Source organism: Dermacentor silvarum, chromosome 1 (assembly GCF_013339745.2).
Source record: "Dermacentor silvarum isolate Dsil-2018 chromosome 1, BIME_Dsil_1.4, whole genome shotgun sequence".
Classification (NCBI taxonomy): Eukaryota; Metazoa; Arthropoda; class Arachnida; order Ixodida; family Ixodidae; genus Dermacentor; species Dermacentor silvarum.
Genome location: NC_051154.1, coordinates 125,567,540 through 125,591,397, shown reverse-complemented (window position 1 = coordinate 125,591,397; position 23,858 = coordinate 125,567,540). Strand labels below are relative to the sequence as shown.

The 23,858-nt window shown below is 49.5% G+C and overlaps 1 protein-coding gene across 2 annotated transcripts in view; it reads left to right on the top strand.

Moving 5' to 3' along the window:
* LOC125947838 (lysosomal aspartic protease-like) overlaps positions 1-22,417 on the top strand; it is a 59,777-nt gene extending 37,360 nt beyond the window's left edge. For both annotated transcript variants that reach the window (XM_049673281.1, XM_049673288.1), the window contains exons 6-7: positions 13,855-13,953; positions 22,215-22,417. In XM_049673281.1, the coding sequence (XP_049529238.1) occupies positions 13,855-13,953; positions 22,215-22,364 (249 nt within the window). In that variant the 3' untranslated portion in view covers positions 22,365-22,417. The remainder of the gene's footprint in view (positions 1-13,854; positions 13,954-22,214) is intronic.
* Positions 22,418-23,858: the final 1,441 nt, after the last annotated feature.

Below are 23,858 nucleotides of genomic sequence, written 5' to 3'. Positions count from 1 at the left end.
CGAGGTCGCGGCACTCTTCGGCATGTCTCACTGTATCAGAAATGGGCGCACATTCAGATGCGTCGGGCCCGTATGGTAGCATTGTGTCGATGGTGTGCGATGGGTGCCGGCCGTACAATAAGAAATATGGCTAAAACCCAGTAGTGCTCTGCGTAGCGGTATTGTACGCGTAGGTGACGAAGGGCAGAATGGCGTCCCAGTTCGTATGGTCGTAGGAGACGTACATTGAGAGCATGTCGCCGAGCGTACGGTTGAATCGTTCCGTGAGGCCATTAGTTTGAGGATGGTAAGCCGTTGTTGTGCGATGAACAACGTGGCACTCTTTGAGAACAGCTTCAACTACTTCGGAGAGGAAGACACGTCCACGGTCACTGAGCAGCTCCTGGGGTGGCCCATGACGTAGGATGAATCGACGAAGCAGGAAGGAGGCAACGTCGCGCGCAGTAGCTGCCGGAAGCGCCGCAGTTTCAGCGTATCGCGTAAGGTGGTCAACTGCCACAATGGCCCAGCGGTTTCCAGCCGATGTCATGGGAAGGGGCCCGTACAAATCGATACCGACGCGCCCAAAGGGCCGGGTGGGGCAAGGTAAAGGCTGCAGCCCAGCTGGCGAGAGGCGGGGTGAAGATTTCCGGCACTGGCAATCGGGACAAGAGCGTACGAACTTTTGAACGTAGCTGTACATCCCTCGCCAGTAGTACCGCTTTTGAAGGCGCTGGTAAGTCTTGAAAACGCCAGAGTGGGCACACTGGGGATCGGCGTGGAGAGCTGCGCACATTTCGGAACGCAGGTTGCGAGGCACTACTAACAACCACTGGCGGCCGTCGGAGCTGTAATTGCGCCGGTGAAGCAGGTCGTCGCGAATGGCGAAATGGTGAGCTTGACGGCGCAACGCGCGGTTAGGTGACCTGGTCGATGGATCAGAGAGCCAGCCTATAATCGACGCAATCCAGGGGTCCTTGCACTGCTCGGAAGCGATGGTGCGTTCGCGATGGAAGACACAGTCAACCGAGATATATTGTTGTCAGCCAAGGGAGAGCGCGAGAGGGCATCAGCGTCCGAGTGGTGTCGTCCGCTGCGGTAGAGTACGCGGATGTCGTAGTCTTGCAGGCGAAGTGCCCAACGTGCAAGACGGCCGGACGGATCTTTCAATGACGCCAGCCAACATAGTGCGTGGTGGTCCGTGATGACATCAAATGGGCGACCATACAAATATGGCCGGCACTTAGTAAGAGCCCAGATGATCGCGAGACATACTTTTTCTGTCACGGTGTAATTATTCTTGGCTTTCGTAAGCATTCGGCTGGCATAGGCAACGACATACTCAGGGAACCCTTGCTTGCGTTGCGCGAGGACAGCGCCAAGGCCAACACCGCTGGCATCTGTGTGGACCTCTGTAGGGGCCGTCGGGTCGTGGTGGCGCAAAATTGGGGGGGGGTCAGCAAACGACGAAGACTCGTGAACGCCTCATCGCACTCGGATGACCACGAGGTGAGGAGCCCGTCAACGAGCGCTGCCTGCGTAGCTCCTCGTAACTTTGGCATAACGTAACGATCTCTGTTACGGATTGTGGGTTCTTAGCGAGCAGCATATTGAAAGCGGCGTCCTCGATTCCTTTCATGACGTTTCTGATTCTGTCTGATTCCGACATCGTCGCGTCCACGCGCTTACACAAGTCCAGGATATCTTCGATGTAGCTAGTGAAGGACTCATCTCCCGGCTGTTGGGCTCGTTCTCGCTAGCGGGTGTGATGATGTGAATAGTGGCGTGCGGTGGTGAGAAGACCAGCTTGAAATGATTGTGTTGTGGCAACAAGAAGAGAATGGGTGATGGTGATAGCGAAGACGACCACGTGCCACGAACGAAGAAGCGACACGAGAGCACGCAGAGCGTGAGAGCGAGCGGCAGCCTCGAATGTCAGCTCGCAGAACGGCGGTTCAAGGCTCGGGTAGCGGCGACCGGGTGTCCAGCTACCGTGCGGACCCGGGCGGAGATCCAGCTCGTGGCTGGGCTTTCCTGTGCACCAGCGGCCTGCTGTTCTAGCGACCTGGTGCAGTGCTTCATGCTGGGGACCGGGACGCCTTAGCTACCTGCCTGCTGAGCGAGCCCGAGGACTGGCGACCGGGTGTCCTGCTACCGTGCGGACCTGGTCGTAGATCCTGCTCGTGGCTCTGCTATCATGTGCACCAGCGGCCTGCTGTCATAGCGGCCTGGTGCAGTGCTTCCTGCTGGCCACCGGGACGCCTGAGCTGCCTGTCTGCTGACCGAGCCCGACGTTATAGCGTCCGAGGCGTTACAAGCCAGGCGTTACTGGCCAGCTACAGCAGTGGCCTGGTGTTCTACCGGCCTGCTGTTTTTCTCCTGCTTCCACGTCGCGACAAGGAGCGGCGTGGTGCGACAAGGTGCGGCACGACAGCAGCGACGTAGCCACAACGACGCTCCACCGTCACAACCACCGTCACGGGCACCGCAACGACGATGCACACGGGCGAGTGTTGATGCAAAAGTGCTAGGCACGTGTTTTATATGGAAGGACAACTTCCGAACTATAGCCCACGTACATGTGTATGTAAATCGTCTGTATCGTGTTAGCGTGTCTGTTTAAAGTCTGTGTTTCGTGTAGCAAGCTCCCGTCTGCCGTGTCATTATTAAAGGATCCTGGGCCCAACGGAAACACCGGCAAGTTAGTTTGTCATTGTCGTTTCCATCACAGCGGGATTCTGCGCGCACCTTGCGCGCAGCAGGACGACCAAACACAGCTACCAATGAGGTCCTGAAAGCGGACCATGTCGGAATTTCCGTCTCGTGGTTGTTGTACCAGAGGCTTGCCACGCCGGCGAGGTAAAAGAGTACGTTGCTTAGTTTCTCGGCATCGTCCCATTTATTGACGACGCTTACTCGCTCGTACGTGGACAGCCAGTCCTCCACGTCGTGGTCGTCTGTGCCGCTGAAAACAGGAGGATCCTTGTGGCGAGGTAGACCAGAGCACACGACGGATGGTGCAGGAGGCGTTTGCTGGGACGTCGGCTGAGATGCGTCCTGAGACATGGTTGAAGAGAGGGTACGGGATCGAAGCTCCAGGATGCGTTCGAGCGTAGCACCTCCACCACTTGTAAAGGCGTTTATTGCACGCAAGCGTTATAGCCGACCGTTGGATCAGCTCAGGGAACTGCGGGTGCGAGCGGCGTAGTACGAGCGATGCGCTGGAGAGCCTGACCCACTAGACAGCGCTGGTAAGGATGCCCCACTGCATCGTCCCTCTTCTTCACTACACATGATATAACACCTTGTAGCGGCCGCGAGAGGGCCACAACGTGCAGGCAAGGGCGAGCAGCGAGCGCACCTCCGAAACCTTTGTAGCCACCATACCGGTTGCACCCCGCGCCCCCGTCCTCTACTCTCCACCATTGGTGACGAGTGAAAACGGCGAGCAGCCCCAAGGGCGGCTGAAGCAAAAGAAAAATAAAACCAGTTGACAGTTGGGATTCACGCCGTGGAGTCGTCTCTCTCTCTCTCTCTCCTCCGCGCGTACTCGCGTCCCAACAGTGTTGACCCGGACGAGGCTTAACGACAACCACATATCGATGCCATGGAGACTACAGCCGACGCATCAGCCATCTCCGCCGTCGACGTTAAGCTACCACCATTTTGGACAGCCGACCCAGAACTCTGGTTCCTGCAAGTGGAATCGCAATTCGCCGCCCGACGCATTACTACCGACCAGACAAAGTACCACCACGTGGTCGGCAGCCTTTCACCTATACAACAGCGAGCGAAGTACGAGATCTACTGGTCGCTCCACCTGCAGTGAACGCGTACACAACGCTCAAGCATCTGCTCATCAGCCGCCTCCCGCCATCAGAGCCTCAGCGACTGCAACAGCTGCTACACGGCGCTGAGCTCGGCGACCGGACCCCTAGCCAATTGTTGTGCCACATGCAACAGCTGCTTGGCACGACGACCACCGACGTGGACAGCAGGCTGCTTCGGGAGCTCTTCCTGCAACGGCTGCCCACAAACGTGCGGATGGTCCTCGCCTCAGCTCCCGACAAACAGCTTTCTCAGCTGGCCGAACTCGCCGACTTAGTAACGGCAGTGGCTTCGCCATCCATCGCGGAGGTGCAAACAGACATGGGACTCCGCACATCTACCAACGAGCTGCAGGACATAAGGGAGCAGGTCTCTCACCTCGCCGACACCGTAGCAGCCATACGGGACGGCAGCGCGCGTGCGGAGCACCAGCGTGCCGCAGCGCAACCAGCAACTGCGACAGAGAATCTGTTGGTACCACAGAAAGTACGGCAACGCGGCCCGCAAATGTATTCCACCTTGCCACTACGCGGGAAACAACCGCAGCCGGCACTGTGGGCGACCAGTGTTCCGGATACCCAAGAGCGTCGTCCTTCAGTGTTCTTTCTCACCGACCGTGACAGTGGCCTGCGATTCCTCCTGGACACCGGTGCTCAGGTGAGCGTGGTGCCGGCTTTGTCAACAGAGCGCCCTGTCCCCAGTGCGTCTCCCCTTCAGGCGGTCAACAATACCACCATTTCCACTTACGGATATCGCTCGCTGCCACTGGATTTAGGTTTGAAGAAAACATTCCGATAGATTTTCATTGTGGCAGAGGTGAAATTCGCTATCCTGGGAGCAGACTTCCTTCGGCACTTTGGTCTTCTCGTCGATGAGCGCAATAGACGACGCCACGATCCCGTGTCGCAAGCGACTGTGCAGGGCAACCCCTCAAAACACACTCCGTTGAGTCCTACGCTGCTCGGGCCGGCCGGCGCCGAACATTTTGCTCGCATCCTGCACGAATTTCCTGAACTGACGAGGCAGCCGGCTCTGCGGCGAAGCACGCGGTATTCCACAACATCTCCACCATCTCCACCCGTGCACGCGCGGCCTCGCCGTCTGTGCCCGGAGAAGTTGAAAGTCGCCCGGCAGGAATTCGACCACATGCTGGAACTGGGAATCATCAGGCCCTCGTCGAGCCCCTGGGCATCTCCACTTCACATGGTCCCTAAGTCGACACCGGGAGACTGGCGCCCATGTGGAGACTACCGTGCGCTAGCTAAACCGTGTTACGACACCAGACAGGTACCCGGTACTGCATATCCATGACATCACGACGCGTCTGCACGGTGCTGCCATCTTCTCAAATAGACCTAGTGCGGGCATACCATCAAATTCCCGTTGCTCCGGGGGATGTCCCAAAGACAGCCATCGCGACGCCCTTCGGACTATTCGAGTTTTTTCGGATGCCGTTCGGCCTCCGAAACGCGGGTCAGACTTTCCAGAGATTCATGGACGGCACCTTACGCGGCCTCAACTTCTGCCACGCTTACCTTGATGACTTGTTAGTTGCAAGCGGCACACCAGAAGAGCATATAAAGCACCTGCGCATCGTTTTCCAGCGCTTAGTCGAGCACGGGGTAGTCGTGAACATGGCAATATGCGAGCTTGGTGTACCTGAGCTGTCGTTCCTAGGACACGTAATTTCTAGCTCAGGAGTTCGGCCTCATCCCAGCAAGGTTGAAGCAGTGCAAGGATTCCCGCAGCCAAATACAAAGCGCCAGCTGCGAGAATTTCTGGGTTTAGTGAATTTCTACCGCCGTTTCATCCTCCACTGCACCCAAATCGTCCCTCTTCACAACCTGCTGGCCACTTCACGAAACTGCTCGGACACCCTTTCCTGGTATGACGAGCCAAGCGAAGCCTTCCGCAAGATCAAGGACGCCCTGGCAAACGCCGCACTCCTTGCATACCCTAGGCCCGGCATTCCGCGGTGTGTGATGGTCGATGCCTCCGACACAGCCGTCGGTGCTGTCTTACAGCAGCTCTTCGATGGAATCTGGCGCTCGACATCGTTTTTCTCGAGGAAGCTAGCCCCCCCCCCCCCCCCCTGAGCGCCGCTACAGTACTTTCTGGAGAGAACTGCTGGCCATGTACGCGGCCATCCGAAATTTTCGCCATTTCCTGGAAGGCGTAGAATTCTTCGTCCTTACTGACCACAAGCCGCTTACCTTCGCCCTGCGTTCGCTAAGCTCCGACGGTGGCGCGCACACAGCGCGGGAATTGAGCCACATGTCATATATATCTGAATTCACGACAGACATCCGCCACGTCAAGGGGGGCGACAACGAGGTGGCAGACGCCCTTTCCCGGAACCCTATAAATGCCATTGTGTCCACACAGCAGGTTGATCTCCACTTCGGCAGCAGCTCAACGTGAAGACGACGAGCTAAAGAGCCTGTTGACCGCAACCACTGCCCTGAAACTGCAGTGGCTGCCAATTCCCGGATCCCAAGACAGAATTTGCTATGACATAAGTATCGGCAATGCTCGCCCGTTTGTGCCTTCCAACCTCCGTCGCCACGTGTTCCAATCGCTGCACAGATTCTCTCAACCAGGGATTAGAGCCACACAGAGACTGGTGACGGCAAAGTTTGTCTGGCCATGCATTAATCGTGACGTCCGGCGCTGGGCACGTGAATGTGTAGCCTGCCAGCGTTCCAAGATACAGCGACACACCTTGAAAGCACTGGGAGCACTCCCAACCTCGGACTCCCGATTTGATCATGTTCACCTGGACATTGTTGGCCCACTACCACCCTGCCACGGACAGACTTATCTGCTGACATGCATGGATAGATTCACCCGTTGGGCGGAGGCCATCCCTATCGTGGAGGTCACCGCTGAAACGGTTGCCAGTGCTTTCCTGTACCACTGGGTTGCCCGCTTCGGGGTGCCTTCCACGATCACAACGGACCGTTGCCGGCAGTTCGAATCCGCCCTCTTCACTAGCATCACTCAGCTCATCGGTGCCACTCGCATACGTACAACGGCGTACCATCCCATGAGTAATGGCATGGTGGAGCGCTTTCAGCGTCAGCTTAAGGCAGCGCTCACAGCTACCGAAGAACACAGCTGGGGGAGGCGCTCCCGCTCGTCCTTTTGGGCATACGGTCCACTCTAAAAGCAGACATTGGCTGCAGCGCCGCTGAGCTGGTCTATGGCACGACACTCAGGCTGCTAGGGGAGTTCTTTGTGCACCGCTCAGACGAGACACCTACGGCTTCCAGTGGTTACGCACTTCATCCACGCGATATGATGAGCAAACTTTGCGCTGTGCCCCCTCGGTATCCAGGGACGCGGGCTGTACATGTCGACCCACGGCTCACATCGTGCCCATACGTGTTTGTGCGACATGACGCTGTTCGGCGGCCTCTTCAACCACCATATGATGGATCGTTTAAGGTCCTCCGCCGTGGGGACAAGCATGTCACCATCGATAAATGCGGCCGCCAAGAGGTTGTGTCGCTTGACCGTGTCAAGCCAGCACACATGGACAGTGACGCCGCCGCGGTGTCTCCGCCAAGAGAGCCCCCGCCTTCGCCAGGGCCCCCGGCTGCAGCGCAAGCTCCAGAGGTGCTCACGCGACGTACGCAAAGTGGACGGTGCTCAAGAGCACCTACTCGCCTGGACCTTTGATCACTCCGTTCGGCAACTCACTAAGGGGGGAGTGCTGTAGCGGCCGCGAGAGGGCCACAACGTGCAGGCAAGGGCGAGCAGCGAGCGCACCTCCGAAACCTTTCTAGCCACCATACCGGTTGCACCCCGCGCCCCCGTCCTCCACTCTCCACCAATGGTGACGAGTGGAAAGGGTGAGCAGCCCCAAGGGCGGCTGAAGCAAAAGAAAAATAAAATCAGTTGACAGTTGGGATTCACGCCGTCGAGTCGTCTCTCTCTCCTCCGCGCGTACTCGCGTCCCAACAACCTAAAACCTCTTCGGCTGTACTCATGGGAAACCTCTGGGACCCTGACTCGGGCATCCTCACCGCTCGCATGATGGACTCCACGCACACCGCCCTCATCACGTTCTCTGGATCGCACATTCCGCGCTGGGTGAACTATCGGCGTGTGATGGTGCGCTGTGCCCCATACAGGCCTCGGGCACAATTTTGCACCGTCTGCTCCGGCCTCGGTCATCGTGCGGATTTGTGCCCCAATACTGAAGTTATTAAGTGTCTTACATGTGGCCTTACACTAGACTCGCACAACCAACCGCACGCCTGTCGCATGGGCTGCCCTCACTGCGGCGGGGACCACCAAGCTGGAGATCCTCGCTGCGAATTCCGAGCGGCTGCAGACCGCGCCCTCCGTCAAACGGAGCACGCACGTCGTCTACGTCTCCGTGTTCCTGTCAAAGATCTCCAAAAAGCGGTACAACCATCAAGTCAGCAGTAATTCATTCCCTTGACTACCTCGCTTACCCAGGCGGCATTCGTTGCCGGCTCGTCCACCTCGACTGCGAAGCCTCGGCAAAACAAAAGCTCAAGCCAAGCCAGAGCAGCAGTGTGTCCCCGAGCCGCTCCAAGACCCCCCACCGCTCATCCAGTGGACCAGGCCGCCTCAACCTCACAGCCTACAGCGGAACACCTTTCTCAGGCAATTCAACCAAGCAGCCATTCCTCAACCCTTCATGCCCCAAACCCAACATTCAACCAACAGCCCCTAAACCCCCGTAAAGCAAAACGCGACTACCGCGCTGCTGTCCTCCGTACCAACTGTCCTCGGGTGGCAGAAATCAACTCTCCTCCTCCTTTAACCCCCTCTCAAACATCATTTGCCATGGACATTGCTCCAGCTACTAATACAGCAACATATATTTCCAACACCTCACCTACAACCCTCACTCCACAAGTATACATGTTCTACTGCTCTGAATCGACATACCTCGTTGTCTGCCTCTCCATCTGAAATTAACACGCCGCACTCGAACCAATCGGACTACGCCTCTCTGGAGGCCCGCATTAAAGCTATTGAACAAAGCCTTGTGGCATGCCCGCTCATCGCCAATCCCGCGGCTTTCACGGAAGTCTTAGACCGACACAACTCTTTAGAACAGCGCTTTGAAACCACACTCTCTAGGGTCGAAGCGGCATCGGCCTCTGTCCACCAAATCTCCACAACTCTTCCCACCCTCATCCGTGAAGCGCTGGACGATCGTCTGGCACAATTCTTGGGTGACATAGATCATCCGCGTCGCTCCCGTAGCCCCCGCCGCTCGCGTAGTTGTTGCCGCACCGCATCTGAGGATCGGCCGAACGAATTCTAAATACGCGTTCTCCGCAATGGCGTCCGATTTAATCGTGTGGCAGTAGAACTGCAGGGGGCTCGCGCGCAAGCGAGGGCTCCTCCTGCAGTTCATTGCCGCACACACCTCGCCACCTGACATCATATTTCTCCAAGAACCCGCGCAATTTATTACTCTCTCTGGATACACTGTTTTTGGCTCTCACCCTACTCACCTCACTTATGTACGTAAAGACCTCACAGCGATCGAAGTAGCGGACACTCCATCCTATCTCACAATTAGCCTTATTTCCACATCCTCCGGAACCTCTCCTACCCCTTGCGTCTTCCTCACTAACGTCTATTGCCCCCCTCGTGCATCCAGCACAACCCTTGATGACGCCTTTCGCCTACGCCCTACTCGCCTCTTTTCTCATCTCGTCGGAGGTGATTTTAACGCCCCGCACACAGCCTGGGGCTATCGAAATAACACCTCTAAAGGCACTCACCTTCTAAAAACTTTCCGCGATCATTCCTTTCTTTTACTTAACGACCCAGATTCTGCCACGCGCCATGGCAACTCTGTTCAACGGGACACAACACCTGATCTAACTTTTATACGGGGTTCCATGACGGCAACGTGGAACAACACCCACGAGACGCTCACAAGCGACCACATGCACTCTTCTCATCACCCCGCTACATATCACAGCATTAAAGCGCCGCAACAAATTCCACACGCATTACGAACTGGTCCCGGGTGAGACAGGTGCGTCAGGCTGCCCCCGCTGCCTCCACACTACAGGAATGGGTTGACGCGCTTCACACTTGTGTTCACGATCACACCACATCGACTCAGACCAGCGCGTCAGATCCACCACCCGATCATCACCTACTGCACCTTTGGGATGCTCGACGAGGCCTTCTGAAACGATGGCGCCGCAACAAAAGCAACTGCCATCAACGTGCTCGAATTGACCGACTTAATGAAGAAATCGCCGATTATTCCGACACACTTACGCGAGAGAGCTGGCTCCACACTTGTGACCGTCTAGCCACTACCATGCACCTCGGCTCTGCATGACGTCTCCTTCGCTCCCTTCTTAATCCTGCGGCCACACACGCGAGCAGCCAGCACGCTTTACGCAAGATTCTCGACTCTTATGACACAGTGGAAGCTCTCTATCAAGATCTCCGGAACACCTACATTGCCCCATATGATAAACCAACGTACCCAGATTACACAGGACCCCCCTCAATCAGTCTCGATCTTTCGGATCCTTTCACTCTTCATGAACTCCGAGCAGCTGTTTCAGCTCTCCAACGTAATACCTGTCCGAGTCAGGACAAAGTCTCCAATCGTCACCTTCGCAATCTCGCCGACTCGGATTACGACTTCCTACTCTCTGTTATGAATAATGCCTGGAATACTGGGGACCTTCCTTCTGCATGGAAGCATGCTGAAATCATTTTCATACCCAAACCAAAGAAACCACCGGCACTTGCATCCCTTCGACCTATCTCCCTCACCTCCTGCATCGGTAAGCTCATGGAGCGCTTAGTACTTCGCCGTCTTCAGCGTTTCTTAGAGAATACATCTTACTTACCTCCTACTCTCATTGGCTATCGCCAACACATCTCCACACAAGATGCGTTTTTACAAATCCAACATGACATTCTCTCTGGCCCTAGCACCTCGCAACTGTGCGCTATGCTCTATAGCTCTGGACCTTTCAAAAGCCTTCGACAACGTGACACACGATTCAATGTTGCAGGAACTTGCTCGCACGGGCTGTGGCGCTCGCATGTACAATTACGTTCGCTCGTTCTTACGCGGTCGCTCCTACTCCCTACGATTCGCCGATGCCCCGACATCACCGTATATTCGCACCCTCAGCGCGGTATACCGCAAGGCTCAGTTCTTTCTCCTCAGCTCTTCAACCTCGCCATGTACGTCGTTCACCGCGCCCTCGAACAGTTAACCTCCATTCGCTATACTATCTATGCAGATGACATAACCATCTGGTCTTATCTAGGTTCACCGGGATACTTACAAGACTGCCTACAGGACGCCTTGCTACCGCTTCGGCTGCTGCCAAAACAATCGGGCTTTCTTGCTCACCCACTAAATCTGCTCTCCTCCTTGTCCACCATCCGCAATGGCAACCCCCTCCCCTAACACTACTACTGGATCGTCATCCCATTCCTCTAGTAAAATCCATAAAAATGATCGGCCTCCACATCCAAGCCGATGGCGGAGCCTCTTCCGCGATCCGGCACATTCTCCAGCAAGGGGAACAAATTCTACAGCTAATGCGTCGCGTCACTAAGCGGGTTAGGGGCCTACGCGAATCTGAACTTCGTATTCGTGACGCACTCCTTCTATCTCGCTATCGCTACCAGCTCCCTTATTTAACTCCTCGCCAACAGGACCTTAATCGCCTTGACGCACTCGTACGCAAAGCAACAAAAATTGCTTTAGGCCTCCCAATCAGTGCCAGCAACGACCGCCTAGTTCAGCTGGACATCCACAACACTACAGAAGAGATTATCTTGGCTCACCGTCGCAACCAGGAACTTCGCCTGAGCACGACCACTCAGGGACGCCACATCCTGGCCTATGTCGGCTTCTCTGTCTCCACGTCCCCCTCCACCACCTCTACGGCACTTTCGTCATCTTGCGCGGCCACTTCTACGCATCGCGCCATTACCTCGCAGCATGAATCCCTGTATGCACGCACAACGCCGCGTGGCTAGAATCCGCTATTTTCAGCATTTCATCCGCACTCATCCAAACCGTCATTTCTACTACACGGACGCTAGCGTCTCCTCACTCGGCTCTGCCATAGTGTTTCTTTCAGGCAGCTATGCTATTCTCCATAGCGAAGTCCTCTCGGTTACAGATCCCGCACTTGCTGAACTACATGCGATAGTAGCTGCTTGCCGCTATCGTCCCCCCAACATCCTGCACCTGCCTATCATTTTCACAGACTCCACGGCCACCTGTCGCTCCTTATTACGCGGGGAACTTTCTACCCCTCCGGCACACAGTCTCCAAAGTAGTCTTAGTACACAAGTTGAAATCGTGTGGGTACCTGGCCACGCGGGACTGTCGGAGAACAAACGGGCTAACCGGCTCCCCCGACTTCCCCGGGCCAAGCGCACATGATTCCCGACCTCCTCCCATTTCTCTCCAGCCCTATCGACTCGCACGCCGCGCGTTTCCGCCTTTACAACTCTGTCTATCTCACGCACACGGCGTCCTCATCCGATAAGTCCAGACGGGCTCTCTTCTTCCTCCCACACGTATGTACAATTACGTTCGCTCGTTCCTACGCGGTCGCTCCTACTCCCTACGATTCGTGTGGTGGTGTGGATCAGAGGTAGAATACCCGGCTTCAAATCTGAAGGTCGTAAGTTCGAACCCTACTCCAGTCCACCACATTTTCAGGCATGGATTGGTGCCTGACACCGGCAAGAAAAAAAAATATTGCCGAGAGCTAGTGGGGCTATACTAGTTCAGGTGCAACCAAACTGGGAAGGCCCACTAAGCTTCATCAAAGTCACTCCCTTACCAGAACAGGAATTGGCCTCCCTGGTGCAGAATTCGGCCACTACCTCCCTTATGACTCCGACAATTAACCCGTCAAGCACTCTCTTGATGTCACATATGTACTCTCATTGAACTCTAGAACTTACTAAATTTATTGATTAATTAATTAATAATACAGGTTCCTCCTCTCCCTTCTAGGATGATCCATAAGCCTGCCCCTGCCAAGCTGTAGATCGGTAACTGGTATACTGCTAGTTCATGATACAAATGCATACGAGAAGATTTTCATGCCCTTTCCTACCACTTTCTCAACCTAGCTTTAGGACCCACCGTGGTTGCTTAGTGGCTATGGTGTTGGACTGCTAAGCACGAGGTCACGGGATCGAATCCCGGCCACGGCGGCCGCATTTCGATGGGGGCGAAATCCGAAAACACCCGTGTACTTGAATTTATGTGCAACTAAAGAACCCCAGGTGGTCCAAATTATTCCAGATTCCTCCACTACGACGTGCCTCATAATCAGATCGTGGTTTTGGCACGTAAAACCCCATAATTTAATTATTTATTCCCAGCTTTAATACTTCAAATAGAGATAGAAGCATGTCTAAGCTTAAACAAAGGTGAGATTGCTTCATTCACTTGTATACTGTCTTCGTTTGATAGCTTGCCATATGCTTGTCACAGCCCATGGGCAAATAAGTGTTAGCAGGTGACTCACCTTGTTCAGTCTAAAATAGTGAAACTTCTTACATGTAACATTTCGTCGTTTATGTGTGAAACATTATATCAACATGTTATCAGCATAATAATGTGAGAGGTCTAGCAGCACATTACTTTTTTACACGCAAGCATATATGTCCCTTCTGCCAAATCGGCGAGATTATGTTTGTCGTCGCGAGGGAAGCGAGCGCCGGAGGAGGAAGGCGCCTGGAGGTGGACCAGAGAATCGCCGCGCTCGCGCCCTTTCCGTTCGTGCTTCGACGCTGCGGTGCTCGCGGCGCCTCTTCTTTGCATGTGTAGCAATATGCGCTTTCCCTGTGGCACACCAGGCGTCGCACCGTCGAGATCCATGTAGCGTCCGCGACTTCGTTCACGCCCTTTCCGTTTGTGCTTCGATGCCGCGGTGCTCGCTCGGCATGTTCGCGGCGTCCATATACGCTTGCGCATAACCCGCGTTCAAAAAGTGAAACGTCACTGTAAGTTTTTTGTGTGTTTGTTTTGTTTTCCAGTATCGTGTGAGTTGCAAGAGCATTCCTAAAATGCCCAAAGCTGTCTTCACTATCGGTGGCAGGAAATTTGAATTTGAAGCTAAAGACTATATTCGACAGGTAAGTCACCCTGTTATTAATGCGAAAAGCATTATATGGCTCATAAGGGGGAAAATCCGGCGTTGGCGTGACCACGATGGTCCAAAAAGTCAAGTGAGCCCATGTTAGCCAATCGAGGCAGCTGATGACGTCAAGTAAGGCGAAGTTAATTAAGGCGAATTAAGACAGGTTTAATTACGACAGAGTTCATTATTTCACTCGAACCCACAACCACTGGTGGGAGTAGAACCCACGACCCTGGATGTTAATTAAGACGAAGTTAAATAAGGCACAGTTAATTTAGATATAATTTATTAGGGCACTCGAACACTCGCCCTTAGGTGGGAGTCGAACCCACGACCTTGCGTTGTGCGCAGCTTGTGACTAACACCGTTGGGTGCCGCAATTACACAATGCATCAAAGCGTTTCGGTCATGTAGGTACTCAACGACTGAAAGAGCATATGCATCGTGTGATGGTCGCAATGCTTTCGCATTCATCCACGTAGGGATAGCTAAGTGCCCCTTGAATTTTTTTGTTATCAAGGCAATTAGGAAAGAAAACACACAGGATGCCGGAACTAACTATGACCAAGAATACACAAGATATCAGAGGACCGCACTCAGAGGTGAACGTAATATCTCTCGGTTGCCAGTATTATCTCAATATTTATTCAATAATATAAATGCTCCGATGGAACTATAGTTATCTTACTCTAATGCATGATGTGTCAGGATGTTGCATATTGCACCTTGTGGAAAGCTTATTTGTATTTGCATTTTTCTAATATCTTTTTCTTGTTTCAGCTGGCTTGAAAATAAAACAACACATTAAAATTACCATGCATGTGCCAACACCATTGTTTCTCAAAGGCAGTGTCCTCAAATGCACGAAAGCAAAATACTGGTGGTGCAGGCCCTCAGCATCATAGAAAGAGCATGGCACAAGCATTTGCATCAGGATAAATGCTAATTTCACCATCAACAAGTTATAACACTTCAGTAGATATGCAAGACTGTCAATATAATACCATCAATTCTATCAATAGCTTCTGCAATGTTGAACTATCCATAGCACTATCGATAATGTAAAATTATGTGATGTACCAAACGTAAACGCTGCAACATAAACTTGGCAATGTTTCCCTGTTCCCGATTGCATGAAATGAGTGTTATGTATAGTCATTTACACAAAATTTCTGGCGTTATCACTAGCCCAATAACAGCGAAACTATCAATTGCACTATAAATAGCGAACTATTGCAATACTATTGATAATACTATTGATAGTTTCATGGTGAACGATCATAATATTATTGATAGTAATACTATAGATAGTGTTTTTCACACAATCAGTAGTTTAAAATAACTATCGATAATGTCGATAGTCAATTTACCGATAGTTTTGCATTACTACATACCAGTCTGTCTTCATCAGAAGCTACGACACTTATTGGTCTAGTTACATTTTTTTTGTTGTTGTTGTTGTCGAACCGCTCTGTGCCTCTGCCAATGTGCCCCCCCCCCCCCCCTTAGCAGTGCTGTTGCTAGCGCCAAAGCATCATAAAAAGAAGAGAGAAGAAAAGAAAAACACGCATAACAAGACACTGAAGAGCATCAGAATTTTGCAATGTGCTGAATAGTTTTTGGCACTTTTATTTAATTTCTCCTTTTTTAATGCTTCAGAACCAGACAACCAATTAAAAGTAATTTGTTTAGACACGTGGGCCAGTTATTACCTTGCATTGGCCTTGTTTAAACTTTCTTTGAAATGACCGCGTAATTTTTTTATTGCACAAGTCATGCGACAACCACAAAGACGTAAGCAGAGAGAATACTGTTTTTACTTCCTCTATTATACTGAAGAGCACCAGTATTGTCAACTTTTCTTAGGACAAAGTCGCCAGACTGCACCCCAAAGCACTTCATCTTTAGCGAAAAATCACTAAAGGATGATGATGATTTGCTTGGAACTTTTCTTCTTTCATGTTTAATTTATTTTGTTATTCCTAGGTGTCTTCCCTATTTTTAAAATTACCATGGCACAAAGCATCAAGCTGAGTGAGTAAACTAGTCTAGGAAACTTCCGAACCGAAGCACAATTTTGGGCTACATCGCAAAATGGTATGTCGATGAAGGAACAATGTCATCGAATGCAACTTGTACATTTTGCTCATAACTTCACTAATTTTGTGCTAATACGTTGACACAAGAAATCACATGATTTAACTGGCCAGCAGTTACTCTTGAACAGCAACTGCACTATATCCTTTATCAGGTTTTGCAATTCTGAAACATCCTTTACGCTTTCTTCCTGCAAAGGAATCTCATGATCACTTTTCAATGCTAAAATGTAAAGTTAATTTTGGTTAGCATAATGTAGTGCTTTCTGAGAGCGATTTCGGAAAACATGAAACTTGTTGCAAGCCATCACGATATCAGTGTAACAACAAAAATATTTGATTCATTAAAAAAAAGAATACACAGAAACTCTGTTTACAAGTCAGCCATGGTGCGTGTAACTTTTATTGTGCTCATGTGCATCCCGTTTTCAGTTACTCAGTTACTTATTTTGTCAAGTATAAACAAGTTGAAACTGCTCTTCTCAATTTTAAAATCTTAGTTTCAAAATATACATATGACGTGCTTACAGAAAAATGTATTTAAGACAACGCACATTGTATTTGGCTTGTCACCTCTCTCTCTTTACATGATAGTGCTTATTTGCATCAGAGAACAAATATCACCTGTGAACTGTGAGCATGCTCCGTAAAGCAGCAGCAAACACAAAACTCTGTGTCAAAAATCGGGTTAGTAACTTGTATTGTTTTTGTTTATGACAAATGCTGGGCTGAATAACGTACAGGGGCTGAACTGAGTGCTTCATGACGTGTCGCTTGTATGGCTAATGGTGTGGTGAAAATAGTCAAGTGTAATTTTCCTGCGAAGCTAGTGACTATGTAACATTGCCTGCTTTGCCCACTATATTTTTTGGCCTTCCTATGAGAGCTTCCAGACACTTCACAATAGCCAAAAACCTGTTCTGAACACCGAGATTGTGTTTAGAGATCAATTCGCAGCAAATATGTGCCAAGCAAGGTTATCTCTTCTAAGTAGTGTGATGCAGTTGCAAAATAAGAACTTGAGTTTCAAGGGACATGTTAAATTTATAAAATGTTAAATAGAAACCAATGCAGCATTTAAATCACAATAAACTTTACTGCAAATGAGGGCTGCATATGTACTAAAGAAGAAGTAAGCTGGAGCTCCTTTAGGCATCTCAACTTAATGAAGGTATTAAACTTTATTGTACAGCAGCCATCACACTTAACTCGAAGAATGAAGGAACATCTGTAATGGTTTAATTTTAACAAACACAGGCTATAAGAAGCACACATTGAATGCTTTGGAAAGAAGGTGCATTATGCTAGCACATTCAAGGCACTCTAAGCAGAACTGTACAGCACCTTTTATAGGAGAAGCAAAAGGCACTTAAGGTATGCTTGGGTTAAGTACGAGGTGTGTTCACAAAGAAACCAAACTTTTGGTATAGCATCTTTATTGCTTATTGTACAACATTTTAAGCACTGTCCCCCTCAAAGTAGTCCCCTCTACTAGCAATGCACTGTACCCGTCGTTTCTTCCATTTTTGGAAAGCCTCCTGGAACGCAATTTCTGGGATGGCGCGCAGGTCTCTTCTCGCATTGTCCTGAATCTCCTGTATGGTTTGGAAACGACGTCCTTTCAACGTGGTTTTAAGTTTGGCAAACAGCTAGCGCTAGGTCCGGAGAATGCGGTAGGTGGAGCACGACGGGAGTGGGATGTTTTACTAAATAGCTGCGGACAAGGAGCGACGTGTGAGCCGGCGCATTGTCATGATGCAACATCGATGTCTGGTTTTGCCACAATTCTGGCCTCTTACTGCGCACAGAATTCCTCAAATGCGCCGCTAGAATTCCCTGGTAGACTTCCTTGTCTACCATCTGACCACGTGGTTCAAATTCCTGCCGGACAGTGCCTTCGCAGTCAAAAAACACAACCAATATCACCTTGATCTTTGACCGACTCATGCGTGCTTTTGTGGACGAGGAGACTCTTTGCCCACCCACTGCGAAGCCTACACCTTCGTTTCAGTATCATAGGCTCTAGAGACCGGATTTTAGGCAAATGGCTTTTTTTTTGTTCCTTGCGCTCCTATCGCCCCACTTTGATATATGAGCATGAATTAGATGTTAAGAAGGGCTTTTATAGTGTTTTTATAGTGCCTATAAATGCCTAGTTTGGCGTTTGTGCCTAAATGCCTATAAATGCCTATTTTCAATATGGACGCCTATATGAACACTATTTAGCCTCAAGTTTCGTTTTCGAGTGCAGTTAGAGACCGTTATTCATGTTACCGGGCAACATTGACTGTTCGGAACTCTATGGGGTTCAACCTAGTCCTGTAGTTCAACCAACTCCCTGAAAACAACTGCTAGCAGCATTGAAATGGGACGCGCCGGCCAGCATACGCTTCCGAGCTGACATTGCGCGAGCGGTTGGCGAATGCGAAACCGCGGAGAGCCGTCAGGGGAAAGGAGAGTGAAGAGCAAAAGAAGAAAGAAAAATGCGATGTGCACGCGGTTTTTGTTTTGTTTGTAATTTACTTTTTAAGGTGTTCACCGCCCCGTCGGGCGTTCCTTCTCAGCGTACGAGATCATTCTCAGTGACAAGAGGCGCAATATTGAATCCAAAAATCTGGAGATGGTGGTAGTTTGCTATTGTTTCCACAATCTTCACAGTGATTCTTAGACTACGTTCCGCGTGCTCTCCAAACAGATATCTTCAAACATGTGCACTTCAAGTGGGCGGAAGTGTATTTGGCAGTGTTGGGACGTCTGGCCTGTACAATTCGGATAATGTCATTGTATACGAGGAAATTGCGAAGAGTTGTACCTAACAGTCCTCATGTAAGATCATGCTAATTTCTTAATAAATCATAGTCTCTCATGTAATTTGTTATTTGTCTGTTTTTGTTGTGTCTTAATTTAATTGCGTGAGGCAGAGATAAAGTATCGGTTTTTTAAATCAGTATTCCCAACTTTCAAGTATTCTTTTCCATGCCTGTTTCACTATATGCGATGCTCGAGTACAGTGGCCATTGAACATGAATATAAGCAGTGTGCTTATTGAATGAAGCCAATTGATCGTCATTAGTCCAGCAGTTCTATGCGACAATTGCACGGCTATGTTCAACTGTTGGCGCCTTTGTGCCATCATAGACAATAACATTTCTTGTTTTCCTATCGTAGATATAGGCCACGCACGTCTTCCTTTGAAAATATTTGCATTTATGTAAAAAATTATTGTACCTATATTTACGACGTTGGAGGCCTAAAACGTGGTTTTGCCTGCCTTTTTTTGGCGCCTAAAACGCACTTTTTTAATGCCTAAAGATCCGGCCTCTATGATAGCCGTGAACCCACGTCTCATCGCCTGCTACGATGTTCTTAAAGAGAGATAATATAAAAAAAAATGATTAAAATAAAGGGACACCGCAGGGTCCATTGTCACTTTGGCACTAATCCGGCGAACAGCTTGTGCACGTGCTCACTGCAGCGGCTGTAGCTCGCCAACTAACGTTCAGAGCGAAACACCACAAATGGCAGTTTGTTGTCTAAACCTGCCGCTACGTGCGCTCAGTAGCCGCTACACGCTCCCTCTGCCAGTTGGCGCGCTATTTAAAAAGTTTGGTTTCTTATTGAACACACTTCGTATGACGTTGACTGTACAAGAAAAACTGTAGCACGAACTTGAATGAAGTATTAAAAGCTTGAGGAGCGGGAATTTAACTAACCTTGTCAAGCAGACTTCAAGTAGCGAGCACATGCATGGCACAGCAGTGGAGTCTACAAGTTGCGGTCACAATGAGAAGGAAGACGCCATTCAAACTTTTTGGGGCCTAATAGCACTCGCTAGAAAAAGAATAAAGGAAGTGACTGCTAAATAAGAGATAGGAGGAACTCCCTGCTGTGGGCACCACATAAATAGTTTCGCTCAAGCCCGCTAAAGGGGTGGGTGAAAGGGGAGATAGGGCAGCATTATTAACGCGTCCTACTATTACGTGTTCGTGTAGTGCCTACAGTGACGAATGGAGCCGATGAACATGAATGTTCATCGCCACACGATGCTCTGTGAAAAAAGCAGCACTGGCGGCTGCTTCATTACGGTGTTGTTCAGGCGTTAATTTAAATAAAATTATTTAAAGGAAAAAAATATCCACTCTCGGGAAATGGTTCCATCAGGGCAGGGGCAGAGGAAGGTAAGGAGGCCAGTTCAAAAATTATCGCGATATTCTTGCATTGCGTACAAAAAGCAGCAATAACTTGAATATGAGGTTACATCTCTCAAGGTGGCTTGTGGAAAGGCACAAGGCGTCTAAGACCTGAAGTCTCGGTGTTGAGTGGAAGATGGCTGTTGCTCTTCAGTTAGGGCTCAGTGAGGGCCAAGCAGCCCCAGAGTATATGGTGTTTGTCTATTAGCTGGGTGCCAGGACAGGAGCAGCAAGTGGCTGACTGCCAAAGCTGAAGGCACATTGTGACGCAGCAGGCTGGTGCGTCCACTGCATCAACTGGGTCTGTGATAATGCGTGTGTGACTTGAGCGCGAGTGAATATTCCAACGACAGCCGTATGGTTCTCCAGGAGAAAGTTCTGAAGCGTGACCTGTAAAGCCACCTTCGCTTAGGCCAGAAGTGTCTGGGCCCGTGCGGTAAAGGTCGTTAGGTACAAATGGCTGACTCTCTGAGGGTGCTGGAAAGAAGCTGCCTTTCTGGATAGCCAGACATTTCGCTGCCAGCAACATTATCATGGTCTGGGACCTATGCAAGGCAGACGGTGACCAGCTTTGTCAGTGATTTGTATTGTGCAGTGTATGAAGTGTACAGCCCTGTTACATGAGTCCAGTCAAGTGCAGGCTTTAATGGAACCTTGCGAGTCTGTAAATAGTATGATGAGTGAAAGCAGCAAAAGGAACCTGGAGGAGGCCGTCACATCCAGTGGATATTGCAGCCAGTACCGCTGTTAATAATGGGTTGTTACATGTTGAACATTAGGAGGAGCCATGTATGCATTAGCCATGCATACATGGCTGTGCATACATAGGCAGTAGTATTTTTGAAGCTTTGTCACTGAGGGCAGCGGTACAACGTATAGATAGTGTACTTACGGGGAACAGTGTCAGAAATTTCTGCTTCGTGCCACCTTGGATAAGAAAACTAACTACCCCTCCCTGTGGTCAGTGTTGACAATCCTGAAAATAGGTGCAAAGTCCCTGTGAAGGAGACACTCCCAGAGAGTTGGGAAAGACAGCAGAGGCATTGTGGAGACCGGAAGGTAAAGAAACGAGAGAAGGGGGCAACTGGATTACATGGCTCGTAGTCACAACTGGTGACCATGACTTTGGGAATAGATGCAAAGCATAAAAGCAGCAGCACCATTGCGAAGTATTTTACATTGTTGCTTACAAATGCATTTTACAATAGTGCGAAAAAAGCTTTATGGTTTGCATCATTTGCTCTTTGACCTATATTTAGTATTTATTCATAATGTGAATCTCTTTGACAGCCTTTTGTTTTAAAATAGCCGAAATTACATATGCATCATACCAACAAAATAATAAAGGTAATTATTTTGTTATATATACAGCATCAATTGGGACAAATACAATTTCGCGTGTGCTTATAGAACCATGCTACAAAACACGTTCGCTGCATGCCACGATGCTGTGCATGGAGTGCTACGAGCAAACATTTGAATTGCGGAGTAGCAGAAGAAGCTTTCCCTGTGTTGTTGCAGCAGTACATGCAGCGAACACATACTTTGACACAATGTGTAAACAGAAGAAAGGTGCACTGTTTGCAGCACCCACGGTATTTACCCACTAGCATATGGTAGGCTATGGTTCAGGTAACAGCTGGTTATACAGGGCTGTTATTTGCTTATGATGTAATTTTGAAATATGCTCCGTCATACCACCACTGATTGTGCACTTTACTATGACAAGCACTGTCTACTTCGAATAAATATGGATCCCAGTCATGGATGTGTAGGGCTGTCACCTTTGGACTATAATTGTCTATAGATAAGTAATGTCAGAATGAAGGAAAATAGATGGGTGCATTATATGTACCGGTACCACACAAATTATAGTTACAAAGTGAGGACTTCATTTTCCTTGGGTGAACTGAAACTATGAGCGCACTTTCTAACATAAAAAAAAAATATTTTTTGCTTTCTGGTTCTAGGTCCAGTCCTCTGACAAGATACGCTGTTACAGCGGTTTTGAGGAATACAATGAAGGATCCCTTTGGATTTTGGGACAAGTGTTCATGCGTCATATTTACACTATTTTTGACCGGGGCAACAACCGCATTGGATTTGCACAGGTTGCCTAAAAAACAGCCTGCAAAGAATGGCATGGTGGTGAAACATAATAAACAGTTTGCCAACACCATTTGTGTCCATGTAGCATAAGTTTCACAGCAAGTGTCTGGTCTGCAACTCTGCATGCATTGCTGGAAGGTCAGAGATGCAGAGGTGACCTGCGCAGCATGGGTACGTACGTGCCAGAATTGCACACATTAATCCTAATTAAACTTCATTAAATTAAATTCTGGGGTTTTATGTGCCAAGACCACGACATGATTATGACGCACGTTGTTCCGGATCTGTTTTGATTACCTTGGGTCCTTAGCGTGCATCTAAATCTACAAATTAATCAACTTTTTATTGGATTACCTTAGCAGCATTGCAAATATGGTAGCATTATTTGGTGACAAGTGCGATTTGGTGCTGATGATTTTGATCATGTTTTCATAAGTCTGTGACATGGATTCTTCTCCAGTGAGTGCAAAATCATATGCCCACCCGTCATCGACAAGCGGTATGTACCATGTTGTGAGCTAGGTTTTGCACATTCTGCAGTGTGACCAGCACCCTATTCTGGAAAGCGAAGAACAAAAGGGGAGAAGTGCGAGACAAAAGAGCTCAGCAGATGTGAAGGAATGTTCCAGCAGCTGTACAGGCTGTGTCACTATTAAAGTGAACACCTAATTAGTACTTGAGCAACAACTACTGCAGAAGTGTGATGTGGGGCTTCACTTTATAACATTTGCCAAACAGCTGTCTTGTTAAAGAACCTGCCCCTTTTTACGTTCTTGACTTATTGAAGAAGAAGGAAATCTGGTGGTTGTATCAGGCATCAGGCTAACAACAATGAGCCACACAGCCTGACCGGACAACAAAAGCCAGCATGGGCACACACAACACAGTAAACGCTCGAGTCATTTGTTGCATGCAAACTCTGTCTTGCCTGTCTCACATATATGTACAGGGTGTTTCAGCTAACTTTAGCCAAGTATTAAAAATACAAACATAGGCGCCACATGCGTCGTATTGGCGCAGTATTGTTCTGAGCCGTATGGAGTAAGTTGTGATATTTTTTTTCAATCTGCCAAGCTGGGCAATTAACAAAGATTACTTCACTTTTCAATTATTAACTCTATCGAAAAATCCTCAATACAAAAGTTGTAGCGCTTGTTCAGAAACATTCGATTATTTCATCTCTGCTAGAATAACTGCCCTGATAAATTTTTTCCTGCGTTTCTTTAAAATGCGCGAAATTTAAAAAATACCACATGGCTGCTGGCTAACGCGCCGTGCTTTTAGTGCCCTCAAATGTAAGTTGGACGAATTAGCAAAGGCTGCTCCGTGCACAGAGGTCGATTATGCAGTTATGGATTGTATTGTGGAGGACAGTAGAGATATGTTTCCTCACGAAATAAAGAATTTTGCGGCTAAGTTTATTGTTTGCAGGAGCTATGTTTTTTCTTAGAACCATTATTGGTGCAGAATAGGTAAGGAAATGAAAATTCCAGCACTGTTTACCA